This window comes from Amphiura filiformis, chromosome 12, assembly GCF_039555335.1.
Source record: "Amphiura filiformis chromosome 12, Afil_fr2py, whole genome shotgun sequence".
NCBI classification, from domain to species: Eukaryota; Metazoa; Echinodermata; class Ophiuroidea; order Amphilepidida; family Amphiuridae; genus Amphiura; species Amphiura filiformis.
Window position 1 is genome coordinate 28,056,318 of NC_092639.1, and position 16,829 is coordinate 28,073,146.

Consider the following 16,829-nt stretch of genomic DNA (forward strand, 5'->3'; position numbering starts at 1 on the left):
TGTTTTAAATTTGTTCAAATTTTGTTTTAAATTTGTTCAAATTTTGTTTTAAATTTGTTCAAATTTTGTTTTAAATTTGTTCAAATTAATTTTGTTTTAAATTTGTTCCAAGTTTGTTTTAAATTTGTTCAAATTTTGTTTAAAAATTATTCAAAAATTTCAAAATTTTACATTTGCATGACAATATTTGGAATCAGCATGAAAAAGGCATTAAAATGGGTACAAACAAGCCTAGTATTGGGTCAGTGGTTCTTGAGATAGCTTGATATTTGTTGAGAAAAAATCTCATAACTTGGACTTTTTATGTTGAAGCCTATGGTCATCATGCAGAGCATTAAAAACATGAAAATGGAAGCACCTGCAAGACATACTGTACATGAATACATAGGAGGAACTCCTGGTGCTCGCCCCATCTACTTCTTCCATATTATGTGGCTCCTTCACTTCCTGTAACTGCATCTTTGGCAAAAATATGCTTTTACCACATGATTACGTTAGGGCTGATTCATACTCCATATATGATTTTACCACATTTTTACGTTAATGATTCGATACTCCATATGCTTTACCACATGATTATGTTAGGTGCTTGTAAACAGAATTCTATGGTATATCATCCTATGTCAACAAACATTGTTATAAGTTAAACCTGACTGGAAATAGAATTAGTAATAGATTGAATAACAAATACTTGTTGCATCAAATATTCAACTTGCATATAAAGTATGAACTGGGCCTCATAAATTTGCCATGTATGTACAACTATCATTCTAATAGCATGAGAGGGGAATATTTTTCATAGCCCTTAAAGACCTATCTATATAAAGTCGCTTAAAATATGAACATCACTTGGGAGCATTCTAAGCAGGCATTAAAAGCATAGCATGTAAAATGAGCTGTTCACAGGATTTCATATCTTGGTTGGATCCATTCTCTGTAGACTGATGGTTAACAATGTTGTAATCCCAAATCAGCTTAACGTAACAGTAAAGATCGAGGTTAATCATTACATTTTAATATAATTTTCTGCCGTTTAATATTTGGATGTATCTATAGACAAGAAATTTGGTACACAATTCTGCAGTGTTCATATTTCTTGAGTTAAAGCACCCATTAAATTTTACACCAAATATAGTGAAAACAATAAAAAGAATCCATCAAAATTTAATTTTTTGTCATTTGGGAATAAGCTTTGTCCTAGCACACAAATGACCAACTCAAAAGCAAGTTTTAAGTTTAACGTAACAGTAAAGATCGAGGTTAATCATTATATTTTAATCAGGGGTGTGAGAGGCCACAGACCAAAAACGAGGAAAATCACTAAAAACAGCGTAAAATCAGGGTAAAAATGCCAAATATGGGCTGAAAATAAAAGAAAAACTCGTAAATTTTGGCAACAAAAAAAGAGGAAATCAGCTGAAAAGAGGAACTCTCACATCCCTGTTTAATATATTTTTCTACAGTTTAATATTTGGATGTATGTATGGACATTTTTTTACAGAGAACTGAAGAAATTTGGTACACTACATAATTCTGTTAAAGTGTTCATATTTCTTAAGTTAAAGCACCCATTAAATTTTACACCAAACACAGTGAAAACAATACAAAGAATCCATCAAAATTTTACTTTTTATCCTTTGGGAATAAGCTTTTTCAGGACTATTAGAGCACACAAATGACAAACTCAAAAGCAAGTTTTAATTTCATAGTTGCAATGGTTTTCCAATCCCATGTGAATTTCAAATGGGGTTACCTGAATGGGTGACTCCATTTAAATCTACACCCTGTGTGGGAGATCTTTGGTCGATAAGGGATGTATGGATTTCATCTGGAATAGCCCAATTGCCCTTCTGAAGAACCCAAAGTGGTCGTTTCCATCAATTTCAGACCAGTTTGGGAACTTTTGGCAGAAATAAATGTTGATAAGCTTACCCTTTCCATGTGTTCACCATACCTAGAAAATTTCTTTTGAGGAGAAAATAGAGGAATGCATAAGAAACTTTTGTTTGAAATTTGGCTAAATCTTCTCAAGAAATTTTTTTTCTACACCATAGGCCTGTTTTTTACCATTACAAAAAATCTGGTTTTCACAACCTGGTTTTTACAACCAATCTAGAAATACCATTTTTACAATAATTTTGATACTCTTTATTACTCTCTTAAATTTAACAATTGCATATTCATTTAAAATGATTGATTTTGCAATTATTTCCCAGAATTTGTATTTTGGGGAATTTTTTGTTTAATTTTGCTAAAATTTTGTAAAATCAGCCGTTTGGGGCCAAAATTGATTAACTTTGGTTGAAAATGCTTAGAAAATATGTTTGCAAAAAGTCAATTTTCTCAATTTTTGTATAGAAAAATGCAATTGCACTAAAAAAACGTAATTGCAGCAGTGAATCACGTTTTCCTCCAGTGCTTACACTAATGTTCTTGATGTCACTAATTTCCGTGAGAACATAATTGATGTATTGCCTCAACTTGGACCCATTTCAGAGCAGTGTTTATATACTAAATTGGCAAAGAAGACTGTTAATAATTGATTAAGTCGTCCATTATAAGATGGCATCATCTAAAATCATTAACTCACAACATGAAAATGGGAATGATATTGCCTTCATGACAGCTGGGTGGTTTGCAGCCAGTATTTTTTGAGGGTGTGGTTCACACTCCAAATAAGCCTCCAACCTCTTCAAATGAAGCTCCAACCCCCAATCTCCTTGTTTGTTTGTTTTTCCTCAAATTCTTGACCCTAAAGGCCTATTCAGTGATTTGCTTATCCCGAGGATCGTAAAAATCATCAAAATTCAGATTTTTGCACCTTTGTTAGTATGATAGATGTGCTAACATAACATAGCTTGCTATTGGTGTAGTTATTGTCTGCAGCTGAGTATTAAAGACAAAATAAGACATTTTGCATGAATTGTAATTTCTCTATGTAATTGAGAAACTACATGTATCTAAATGTGGCATCAAGTTTGCCAAAACTGCTGTTTTCCTGAAGTGTTTTTTTGCTAAATTTTTCATTTCAAAAATACCTAATGACAATTTTATTGACTTATCCTTTACTTTTAGACAGTTACAAACAATTTGTTTACACTTTCAGCGGGGTCACTGAATAGGCCTTTAACAATTTTAACCCCCACTCAAATGAAATTTATTAAACACCATGCTGATGTATAGGTTATAGAAAAGGGCAGGAACATGAGAATACAGCTCCCAGAAATCGTAATAAAAGGAAAACAATGAATATTGTCACAAAAGTTGCTATATTTGTTATTTCATATCATATAATGCATCATAATGATATTTCTGTAGCAAGAAAAGCTTAAATCACCCCTAGCCTGCTAGTAGGTAAATTATGTTGAACAAACAGTTTTAACTTGTAGGACATTCTGACATTTGTTCAGATTCGCTAAGCTTCGTTTAGTTCCCTGTGAGGCATAATTATTGCTATGGCTCTTAATACTCTGCATGCTAGCCATAGGCTTCAACATAAAGAGTCCAAATTTTGAGATATTTTCTCAAAATATCAATGAGCTATCTCATATCTTAAGAACCACTGAACTAATACTAGGCATGTTTGTACTCATTTGAATGCATTTTACATGCTGATTCGGAATATGGTTAAGAAAATTTACAATTCTGAAATTTTTGAATTTTTAATAAAAATTGAAACTTGTCGTCTGCAGTTGACACCCCCGTGGAGGGAGTTAACGAATATGAGTATACAGGTTTAAAATTGCCTTGTCTATATATCATTAAGTAATACTGCAAAAACAAATACTGTTTACATTAAGTCCATTGATGCTGAGAATTGAAATATTTCCATTAAAACTATTACTGTGTAGTTGTTGTACTCATCAAGGCCTTGGATTAATGAACCCTTTTAGAACAAGTGAAAGAATATAATCAATGGTTGAATGCAAAATGGTCATAAGTACATAGTAATAGCAGAGTACTTACATCCGTCTGCCATACAAGCATTGAAATGGAAAAGGCACAAAATGCTGGCTTGCTAACTATTTATTTTGCATTAACTCTCTCCGCGCTGGTGTCGACTGCAGACGAAAAGTTTTTTAAAAAATCAAAAATTCAAAAATTTCAGAATTGTAATTTTTCATGACTATATTTGGAATCAACATGAAAAATGCATTAAAATGAGTACAAACAAGCCTAGAATTGGTTCAGTGGTTCTTAAAATAGTTCTTGATATTTTGAGAAAATATCTCAAAAACGTATAATATGGATAGCACAAAGAGCATTAATTATTATGCATTTGAGTTAAAGAAAGGAAAAGGATTGCCTAAATTGACAAATGTATAACCTGAATTGAAGAAAAGACAAGCACAGAAAAAATATTTATTTTGCATTAATTGGTCTATTCCAGTTGAAATTTATACACCTTCTATGAAAGAAATGACCTTAATCTTCCACACAGGGAGTGAGAATTTCAAATGGATTACCATACCTGAATGAGGGATTCCATTTGAAATCTACACTCCTACATGTAGTGTGGGAGATCATGTCTTCCAGAGGGGATATATGGATTTCAAATGAAATATCCTGAAAACCAACAATTTGAAGAATTGATCAATACATTTTTCAGAATTTTCAGAATTGAAGACCAGCAGGTAAAATGTATTTCTGCATTTAGGGAGCAAGTAAAACAATCAATCAAGGTACATGTGTATCTTCACTCACTACAGTCTCACCAGGCCCATAGCCAGAATTTTTTTGTGGGGATGCAGAATAATATCAGGCCTGTAAAAAAAATGTTTATTTCCCAGCAAGAGAGATAAATTTCCCTCTAAAGTAGCAGGATTTCCCACTATTTCTTATGTATTTCTTTATGTAGAAAAGCAAAATTTCCTTCCAAATGACCAAATTTCCCGACAAGGAGATTGCCAAATTGCTCATTTTTTTCCAGGCCTGGTGTAGACCTTTTCAAGAGAAATCTTCATTCTGGTCAAAAGTAGACCTTCTGACTTTTGGATCCTATTTTTTAAACAAATTTCACAAAAAGTTCGTAATTTGGAGTGTATATTTATTTAAATTTTTGACATTTTTGGCCCAATTTTGCTATTTTTTCCCGACAAAGCAGATCTTTTGCAGATTTGGGAGGGGGCTGTGCATCGCCACCCCCTGGCTACGGGCCTAACTCTTACTTATCTGATTTTAAAGTGGGTGTAAAATGTTTTCGCTCATTTGATCCAGGATTTTCTAAAAAGGCTCTAAATATGCAACTTCTAGATGTGGTCATATACAAAGTGTGCTTAGTTACACACACATGTGTGTGGAAAGATCATAAAAATATAACAAACGACACACAGACAAACAAATAAACAGACAAACATTTGAAACACAAAGTAATGCCCTACCTGTCTACAGCTTGTCCATTCCCCAATTTTCCAAGTATAAGTTGGCACCACCACTTCTATTCTACATTCCTGTAAATCCGAGCAACTCTCAATTTCCGATAACTTCCCGCAATCCTTCCCACCGTGGTCCGCTCTTCGCACTACTCCCCTAGTCCTGTATCTAGTCGCGGGAGCACACGATGCACTACATTCTGACCAATCCGACCACGTCGTCAGGACGCAGTCTTCCTTACACACATTGCACGGTTCAAAAGTGTTCGTTCGCTGTTCAGAGTCGCAATAATGGAAAGGTATCTCCCGATTGTTCTCCGTGAAAATGCACCTCACATTGCGCTTTTTTCCGCATTTATTTGCCTCTCCTTGTTCCTCACAACTGCTCCACTCTCCTGTTCTCCACGAGAAAGGAGATGGAATCATAGGTTCCTCCTCTGGAAAAATTTCATTCTCATTACCACTAAGTTCCGTTGGAGCAGGAGACTTCAGCTCTCTAGTTTGCCTAATATTCCCCCATGCACAACCACTGCTCACCACCATCAGAGCACACACCAGTTGCAATGCTGATAAAAACTTCATCTTTTACTTTTACTAGCTTTGATGGAATCTAAATGCAAAATGTTCAACAAATCAAATCGACTTGTATCATGTCCATGGAAAATAATGTCACGCTTGAACGAATCTTGTCAATACTAATAAACTACCATGGTTAGAAGGAACTCAGCTGGCAGAGAGGACACAATAGGTGACCCATTTCCACACGCCTGCTACTGCGTTGATTTGTCGTCGTCACTGAGCATCAACAGCCTTGCACCTGCTCTACTCGCTGGCTTGCTTGCTTGAGCTGCTACTACTAGCTAACACACTAGCTCCCCCTGTATAGTGTTAAGAGAAGACACTGATGTTTAGTAATGCTGTCATCACGCTACGATATTAACACCCTCAACCTTGCCTAGTCAAATCGCTACAGCTTGGAATAATAAGCAGAGTTGCCAGGTTGATTTATCGTAACAATTATTGGGATTGTGATGAGAGTGGATGAGTGGGGGCCTGACTATGGTATTACGTCTACTCAGGGAAAGTGGTTGGTGAGTTGACATGCTTGGTACCGACGATGGCCTGGGAATAATATGCAAATTTAAATTTACAATAAATCGTTCGGTAAGAATTGCAAATGTTTTGTTTGCCGGTATCTTTCAAATTGAAATCCTGAACAATATATAATCTTTGACATATTCAATGACATTGGGTTATTCCAGTTGAAATCCACACTACCCCTGTGGAAGATTTTGGAAATATCTTCCACAGGGGGAGTATGTTTTTCAAATGTAATTGGTCAGGGTTCATCATTTTGAAACCCATACTCCCTCTGTATTATGCCTTTACCTGTATCTTCCCCAACTGGAGTGAGTATTTCAAATGGAAGTTACTCAACTGTCTATTCTATTTGAAACTCATACTCCTTCTATAAAAGACTTTACCTAAATCTTCCACAGGGGTAGTGTGGTTTTTAAATGGAACAACCCATTAAATGTTTCCTTGAAATCTGACAGGAGAAATACTTACTTTGAAAGCTTTTGAAATATTAAAAACTAATCCTTCATTTATTTGTGTGTTTTTAAAGGCAACAAGGTCCCAGGGGCAAGGTCTAAAACTTTGACATTTGAATGTTTTTAGCAAAATGAAAATGCTTATTGCTGGAACAAGGAGTTTGTTTGTTTGTTTGTTTGTTTGTTTTATTTCTTCTTTAACCTGGGACACTCGATCAGTTGAAAACACAATTAATCATCTGTTCTTCCTTGCGGCCCAGGGAGTCCAGCCTTTATTTAGCTATACAGGTACTTTAATACTCTTTTTTAATGTAAAATAATGAACCAAAATGGGTGTGTGCTTGTCCACTCCAAAAAGTGTGAAAATCACTCCAAAAGAATGAAATTTTCACTCCAAAAAGTGAAATTTCACTTTTTCAAGTAGCCATATAAAGGACCACTTAAAAAAAAGTTGTTCCTAGATCCATAAAGAATGGACATTTTACTCTTTTGTGGTGAAATTTACTCTTTTGGAGTGAAAACTCATTTGGTTCACTCTTTAACATTTTATTGTAAGATGACAAGTGACAATGGATTTTGCATGATAGGCTGATATCAAGACTTATTTTGGTAATGTAAGAGTGCAAGAGCTGAAAAATTCAGTAAAATGGCACATTCTTTAAAATATATTATTTTGTTTTTCAAATGGAAGGGAAAAAATAAAACACTCAATCTGCAGGTACCAACATGAAAATAAACTTCTCAAAAAACTGAAAACAGCGTCAAATTGACCAAAAATTGAGTTGAATAGAAATAAATTTGTGTAGAGTTGGGCAACAAAACACCTAAATTAATGTTACCTAAAAATTCTCAGCCTGTACCATACAAAACATCTCCTTCACTTAAAAGAGCACTATCACTATGGACCACAAGAGCCTCATCCCAATGGCATAGTCCAATAACCTCAATTACATAATCATAGTGCAAAATTTGACCTCAAGTTGCAGAGTATGAGTTTTGTACCCAAATCTTCAGAGGTCATTCAATGAATGTACAAATGTATTGGGGTTTAAGAACTGTTCCTCTGACTGATAGATGAGCATGTTGTGGATCCTAGTGTATTCACCAAATCTAATTTCTATACCCAAATCATAGCTACTCAACCTCCTTTATATCAACCATGTGAATAAACAAATGCTGCATTCAACAGCATACAAGCCTTTCCCACCTCAAAAAATCTGTTCAATTTTTTCTCCCCCATAAATATTAATAGAATGCTAAACACTAAACAGTCACGACGTGACAATAATTCCAATCAAAATGTTGTTCATGTTTCAATTTGATCATTTCAGAATAAATCATAATAGCTTTTTTTACATTGTAGAGTAAAATCTGATAAATCGCTAACCTGTAGTTGCCTAAATAATGTTTAACTTGCAATAGTATGATGTTGTGGTGCTTAAGGGGGTACTACACCCCTGTGGTAAATTCGTGACTATTTTTGCATTTTTCTCAAAAAATAATAACAAACTGGTAACAAAAGTTATGTATATTATTGGGGCAAGGAATCCAATTACTACACTGAAATTTCAGTGACTCAAGACAAGCGGTTCAGTATATATGATAGGAAATGAGGTACATTCTAGCGGTACCTCTTTTCTTATCATAAATAACGAACCGCTTGTCTTGGGTCACTGAAATTCCAGTGTAGTAATTGGATTCCTTGCCCCTATAATATACATAACTTTTTTTACCACTGTGTTATTAGTTGTTGTTTTAAATGCAAAAATAGGCACAAATTTATCGAGGGTGTAGTACCCCTTAAAATTACATGATAAAGCAGGTTTTAAGTGATAAATTTGTTTAAAACCCTATAATAATTAGATTGCAAAAATATGAACTGGAAAAAAGTGTTTCTATATTTTCAGAAATTAGGGTCGGTATTCTTTTGTCCAGTAAAAACTTTTTTCCCATTTTTGACAATTAGGGTTGGTCGATTGAGGCCAAACATACACCTTTTTTGGCCTAACACTATATGTAAGTGTCAGGCTGTCATGATGTGGTGTTTTGATTGTGTAAAATTGATTGTAAGGTAGTAGTAACGTAACATACAATCTAGTGTTTGAAAAAAATTAACACACGCATACACAAAAAAAGGTGCCTCAAGATTTTTGTGTTTTTTTGGTCAGGCATAGAGTACAAACAACCCATTTTTTTAAATTGGCCTTATGCTCATGTTCATTTGTTTTCATACAAACATTGTCCATGTCTCAATTTGATCACTTCGAATCAATCATTAGCTTGGCAATAAGATGTATGTATACATAAATAGAATTGGCTTGTTCTTACAGCTTATGCTCGTCTTCATTTGTTTTCTTGTAAAAGGTCACAGCTATTTTAAGTTGTCTTGGCCATGCCAAGTACAAACGATAGGACATACTACTTTTGTTCTAATTGGTGAATTAAACAAATCAATGCCTCAAGCACCCATTAACGGGCTATTCACATAATGTTTTTGGATTTACTTCAATCTGGACTACCCAGATCTGGTTCTTATTGGGATGATGGGATCAGTTTCATAAGCTTTCATAATACATGGATTACTTCAATCTGGACTACCCAGATCTGATATAAAATTGGATGGTTTGAACCCAATACACAAATTTATTGATCGAGCTATGAGTTTTAAAATATTGGACGAGACGAAGTCGAGTCCAATATTTTTAAACTCATAGCGAGACCAATAAATTTTGTATTGGGTGAAAAAACCATCCAATTTTATCATTATTTTGTTTTCAGAATCTTTTCTTGGTCAAAAATATGACTTTTGGTAAAAAATGTGATTTTTTGGTAAAAAATGTGATTTTTTGGAAAAAAATGTGGATTTTTGGTAAAAAATTAGATTTTTGGCCAAAATGTGATTTTTGGTCAAAAAGTAGTACAGTTTCACTGTACTACTATACTGCATTAGGGAACAAACCAAAAGATCGATGATGTCCTATAATGAAACTAGTTTTGTTAGGGAGAGAGGGTGTAAAAATGTTGATAAATGTTTCTCCTATGCTAGTATGCTCTTCTTATAGAATATCAATGACATGTTGACACACTTCCATTTTCATTAGATATGGGGAGGATATGGGGAGGGAGGGAGAGGGGAAGGAGGGAGGAAGGAAGAAAGGATGGAATGAGGGAGGGAGGGAGGGAGGAAGGAAGGGAGGGAGGGAGGGAGGGAGTAAGGGAGATGGTCAGCTATGAAATGAAACCAGTTACGTTTATAGGATGCCATCAATTATTTGGGTTGTTCCCTTATACATACTATATCCAGTTCCAATATATACAAAAAGCCTTTGCTGGTCATTTGAGGGAGAGTGAGATTTAAGAGGGTTTATGATATGCCTTCATCCCCCTCATCCAACACCATAATGAATAATGAAAAAGTTACTGCCTCATGACTGCTTCCGGGTTGGTGGGGGGTACTCCCATATATAATAATATATTGGTACCCATCATGCACCTGTCAAATAGATCCCTTTTTTGAGGCAAGCTCTATTCCCAATGGCCACCTTTTTTCATCATTTACCCCATTTTTTCACTATTGACTCATTATATTTTGGAAGTTAAATGCTTCATGTGCATTTTAAACAAGATTGGCATTATTTGTGGCAATTTTAGCCTCAAAATTGTACAATTGCATACAATTTTGCAGATTTTTGGCCAGATATTTATTTTTCACTGTCAATGACATCCAAGTTTTAGCAGGCCCACACTGAATGACCCCCATTTCATTGGAGCCCATACTGAATAACCCCCCTGTCTTTTTAACTTCCTACACCTATACACCCCTAGTGTTATCGGTAGGCACAGGTATATCACTTTCATATTCCAGTTCCCCCACCCCCATGGTGTGTACTTAACCCCCTGAGCACTACCTGCCGATCAAACATTGCCTCTGATTGGTCAATTACATGATCTCTTCATTTTAATCACCAATCAGAATGGAGCTTTGCAAATAATTCACCCTAATTTTTTTCCATGGTGAAATTATTCTAATAATGTTGCAGATTGGTCCAATTGATAGTGAAAACTTCTTTTTGCCCAATCGGCAGGTAGTTCTCATGGGGTTAAGGATGTTCTTAATCTAAATGAACTTGAATCAATGGATTGAAGCCATTAGGTAGATAACAAAAAACGTTTCAGCACTTAGCATACAACAATGTGTTGCTGCTCCAACATATTCTTCCTCATGATTCAAACCATAGATTTTATGTTCAAACTAACCTCAAGAACCGCTGTCCCAATCTTGCATAAGTTTGTACTCATTTGCATGCATTTTTCATATTGATATCTACATATTATACCACATAAATGCAAGTTTCTAAAATTTTGAAATTAAAATACATAATAAAAACTCACCCTTTGCCATTTGCTTTAAAGCTGAAGGTTAAGCTTAATGCTCTGTGTGCTAGCCATAGGCTTCAAAATAAAAAGTCCAAGTTTTGAGATATTTTCTCAAAATTTCAAGAACTATCTTCAGAACCACTGAACCAATACTAGGCTTGTCTGTACTCATTTTAATGCATTATTCATGCTGATTCCAAATATGGTCATGAAAATGTACAATTCTGAAATTTTTGAATTTTGGATTTTTTTTAAACTTGTCATCTGCAGTCGACACCCGCGCGCGTGGAGAGAGTTAAAGCAACATGCTTCACATGGACAGAAACTCAATGAGCCATCCCTGATTCCCTATCTAATAGATGCACTCAAATTCAAGCAACAACAAGAACAAATATGACCATCTTGTTGCAACTGGTCTCTGTTTTTAGCTGTTTTTGGTGCTAATGGTGTCTTCGATCGAGTCTGATTTCTCTAATTGATTGTAAATAATTAAAGGCGATCAAGTTTACCAAACAAGTATTCTTTTAAAACTGATGTGTGATGCAATGAAGCAAAATGAGATGTTGACAACATTATTAAATAAATGTGTTACGTTTAGCCAAACTTACCAGTGTGCATTGCGCAACATTGACATATGGGGCCAAAATATTGACAACAAGTACCTGGAACAGAAACTACAACCCCCCCATCAGCAATGGAAAGGAAGATGCTACACATTACATTACCTTAGTTAAAGCCATAATGTACAATTTCCTTCAAATTTTAAATTTGTTATTCTGTACTCAAAATGCTGAAATAATACTAGTAATAACTATCGGGAAGGGTTTCTGTCCATTTTAAGCTGAAATAACAATGTAAAGTGAAAGAAACCCCACTGGTTATTATGGCTGAATTTTTAAACATGCAGTTCTATGGGAGGACATAAAGTTATAATATGACAAAATATGATTAAATTAAGAACACTAAAATAAGATATCAAACTCAAGTCAAAGACATTATGGTGAAACTCAAAGAAGATATGGGCAGGTCACCTTGTACGAAGGGAAGATAACCAGGCCCGGATTTACCTTTTTGGGGGCCTTGGGCCAGGCCAAAATACAGAGGCCCCAAACTCACCATGAGGAAGGCATGTGCGCTCAAGCGACCAAGTTTTGGTTTGACAAATACGGGACCAATAAGATCAATTTCACTGGGACATTTGCGCGCGTGCGTGAAAAAATTTCAATTTTAGATCATTTTAGTTCAAAATGAAGACAAAATTTGCTATGCAGAGGGCCAGTGCGCGTGAAGTGAGCAAAATTTTGCACTTTTTGCATATTTGGTCGTGTTTTAGGGCTAAAGGAAACATGCACATATGGCCACATTGGGGCCCCAAATTTTGGGGCCCTGGGCCCGGGCCCATCTGGCCCAATGGTAAATCCGGCTCTGAAGATAACAGATGGATAAAATCAATTACAGAATGGCAACCAAGACTGGGAAAAGATCAAGAAGAAGACAGAAGCTGAGGTGTTGTGGTGACCTTACTGCCTACATGGACAAGAAATACAAGAGACAGAAACAACTGACAGAATCATGAAGAGGAATACATCCAAGAATGGTCAAACACAGCTTGGTGAGGTGATGTGAGGTGAGGTGAGGTTCTAAAGGTTATGTTTTACCAAAAAACCCAGTTCACCAGTAAAAACACACTGCCTGTATCTTTAAATTCAAATTCTTGGCATTTGACTAACTACATCAATATTTTGTTAAAAATTGCTACTTATGTATTTATGATTTTCTTTTTAAAAGGTTTAACTCAGTTGCCCGATGGGCCACTTGTATTTCCAGCTGAATCACCTGTGTCCAAAAAAACAAGTAAAAAGTGTATTTTTTCATGGCTGGGCACGACATGCGAGTATCTTACTTAGGGTATCAAAAAACAGCAAAAACAGGAACCTTAATCACACAGATGTTACTCGAAAAGTAGCTAAACTCAGCACCAAGAAAATTAGTTGAAATGGTAAAATTCTGAGTGAAATTGCACTCAAAATCTCCTCAAAATGTGTGCTTTTTCGTCAAGCCTCTTGACTGATTGCTACCAGTGTTTTAAGGTATATTCCTTGTAACTCGTAACAGTAAAATATTTGCTCAGGGCAGGAAAACAACCCAGTAGTACATTGTGCTGGATCCATTTTACAGCACTAATGAAAAATACTTACTATGGGTACTTTTTGAAAATCCCTGCACACATGTGACATACAACTAGAAATAGCAAATTTGAGTGCCTTGTAAAAAAGAAGAGAAACTACAACTTAATTTCCCAGATACATTCATTTAATTTCCCAGGTCTTTTCAAAAACTGAAAATTCATAAGGAAGCAGGCACTCACTGATGATAACTGATCACAAACAAATTGCAATTCAGTTGGAGCAAACTTTCATAATCACCTTGCATCTTATTTTCATTTTTCATCTCCTTTATGAATATATACATGGCACTGCATGCAATGTACTTGATGCATTTACATTCCTAGGTTTATCATCTAAAAATCTCAGGTGCAACTAAATGTGGGAACAGCAGGCTTAAAACCTAGTTTTAATATTTGCTGACAAAAATGCAACATGAAGGCCAAGTAAAATAAAAATTCCTTTAAAAAAGGAACAGGGCGAGCAAATGAGGAAGTGTCAAGATAAAGGTGTAGTTATTTTATTGCTTGAACTGTTTCTATAATTCGCATCGATCATAATGAGTATGTTTTTACGTACCTCAAATGACAAGGACTATGGTACTTAGCCTATGATCTTGCAATGAGACTGTACTCAGTGTATGGACAGTGTAGCCTATTTGTCTAATCATCAATTCTGACCATTGTGATTAAAACAGGCTTTCTTTCAGATTGGTGATAAGTGATAAGACCGGGCACATGTAATAAAAAATACATAATGCCTGACAGCCTATTTACTGGCAAAAGGTGGGCCAAATAAATCTTAGTTGATTCTTGAACACAATTTAAGCAGGAACCTTGAGGCAGAATTTGAATACATATTATCCTGTAACGTTTACTTAGCCTAACAGTCAATGAACGTTTGGACAGTATTTATTGTGGGACATTAGAGCACATCAGACATGTTGAATTGCATTCTGAATACGAAGAATGTCCTTTTGATATAAAATAATTTTGATTTTTTGAAATTAGCAAATGATGATTTTTACTTAAAGTGTATGTAGGTGGGATGAAAAAAGCCGACGATCAATTGAAAATTTTGACCTTTCAGTATTGAAGATATGGATCTTTTCCCAAAACACAAAATAATTAAGTCATTTTGGGAAAAAAATCCATATCTTCAATATGAAAGGTCAAAATTTTTCAATTGATCGGCTTTTCCTCCCAGCTACATACACTTTAAGAATATGTCATTAGATTTATAAAATTTACTTGAGGACTGTTATATATCAAAAATATGAAAAATATCAAATTTTAATAATTTGTCATAAAATTTGTATTACATCGTGATTTTCAAAAATGAAAATTATTTGATATCAGAAAGACATTCTTCAGTATTAGGATGCAATTCGATATGTCTGATGTGCTCTCATGTCCCACAAAAAATACTATCGAAACGCTCATTCCAGATCCCTTAAGTACTCTCTTTAATTTACTCAAGGTTGTGTTTGTATAAATGAATTCAGTTATATAAACACAGCCTGGTGAAAAGCATGTTGACATAAATTAATTGACTGTGTTGTTATAGTATCATTAACAAATTCTATACGCTATAGCAGAACAACAAGCACATACAGGTAAGTATTTTGCCAGTATCAATAAAACTATAATGAGGCTATTAATGTAGCCCAACTGTACGTACAATCTGGCAATACCGCTAAATCTTAAAGAAATGAAAAATATCTGTTGCAATTTTCGGATTTGCATAAAAGTAATTCTAGTTCATCCAAGTTGTAAAACAATTATTTCTTTTAATACAAACACATTCCTTGGCAAGACAACTTTATAGCACTGTTTGAATATCAACATGAAGTAGTAATGACAAATTTAAATGTACACTATCGCCTCTGTAGTTTCCTGATTACATAGACAGCACGATTATTTTATTTTTATTCTGCAACGCTGTGAGGAATAAGTAGACCAAAACCCATCGCAATAAGGACGAAAAACGCTTCGCGTTTTTCGCCCAATAAATAACAAGTGTATTTTGGAGTTTTTTCAAGTATTTCTGTTATTTTTCTTATTGGCTCTAAAATTGTTTCTTCGCTTTGTTTCTAAAATTGTTGTGATGAAAAGACATGTTAAGAAGTTCTTGGATATCATTTAATACATTTATAAATACATTGCAAACACTTCCTTCAATTTTAGGGGTAAGGCTTTGGGGAAATAACAAAAATATTAGACCTCCCGGTTTTTATGATGTGTTGACAAAGTCCTAATACAATTGCAATTTTACACAGAAATGAACAGTAAATTTGTAACAAATTAACAAATAATATGGGCTCCCTCACCAAATTTTGAGGAAGTCTGGTCAACATACACATAATTTAGCATAAAGTATTAATTTATTATTTATTGCATGGCCTGATATTTTAACAACCAAAACAAGAAATGTTTACAACTGAAAAAAGCAACAGTATGAATTATTTTGAAGCATGATAAGACTTTGGCAAATGTTTTGAGGTGAAAAAGCATCAATTCGATCAAATCTGAATACAAATCTGGCTATTTATAGGGACCGTTCACAAACACTTGTAAGGGGGGCCTGATGCAAAAAAATTCATTGCAAAAAATTTTCGGGGCCCCATTTACAAACCTGAAAAATTTCAGGGCCCCCCCTTTTTGACATGAAAATTATGGGTCAGCCCCATAGAAAAGCATATAAACTTAACTTTTCCAAGAAAATTTGTGGTCATTTTTTTCAGGGCCCCCTTAGGAGGGTCAATATTTTTCAGGGCCCCCCTTTTTGCACTAATGGGCCAAATCCGGCCCACGAAGCACTAATATTTGGCCCTTGAACAAAAATGTAAAGAAAAACATAAGAAATGGATATGTATTTGGCCCTCAAACATAATATGTGACGTGTCATGTCAAAAGCAGACACTTTTGGGCAGGATCGTAAATGGAGAAATAGCCAAAAATCTGCCCGGGTGATTTTTTCACAATTTGGGTTTGTTGCAAATTTGTGATGTTATTAATGTTAAAAATATTGTCTGATAGTTTCAGACCGGAATATAACTGGCATCTTGTATTTTTTGAGAAATTTTTCAAGGTAATTCCTACTCTCAACATTGTCAATAATATTTTTAAAGGCTGATATCTCAATTTCCAATTTTTTAATAGCACTAGTGCACCTGCAGCTGTGAGAGCCCTGATGCTGTGAAAGCACTGGCATGATAGCGATACTGTTTGACCCCAGATGACCTTTGACCTCGGTGTAATTTTTTTTTTCATGCTCCCTCATACAAAGGATTCTACCTATAAAGTTTAAGCCCAATAGGGCAAATTTTGAATTTAGCCCCTACATGACCTTTGACCTCGGTT

At 34.9% G+C, this 16,829-nt stretch overlaps 1 protein-coding gene across 1 annotated transcript in view; it reads right to left on the reverse strand.

Moving 5' to 3' along the window:
• The window catches only part of LOC140166742 (thrombospondin type-1 domain-containing protein 7A-like), a 283,222-nt gene that overhangs the window by 220,096 nt on the left and 46,297 nt on the right, over window positions 1-16,829 (reverse strand). The window contains exon 2 of the mRNA XM_072190238.1: window positions 5,382-6,250. Coding sequence (XP_072046339.1) covers window positions 5,382-5,954 — 573 coding nt within the window. The 5' untranslated portion in view covers window positions 5,955-6,250. The remainder of the gene's footprint in view (window positions 1-5,381; window positions 6,251-16,829) is intronic.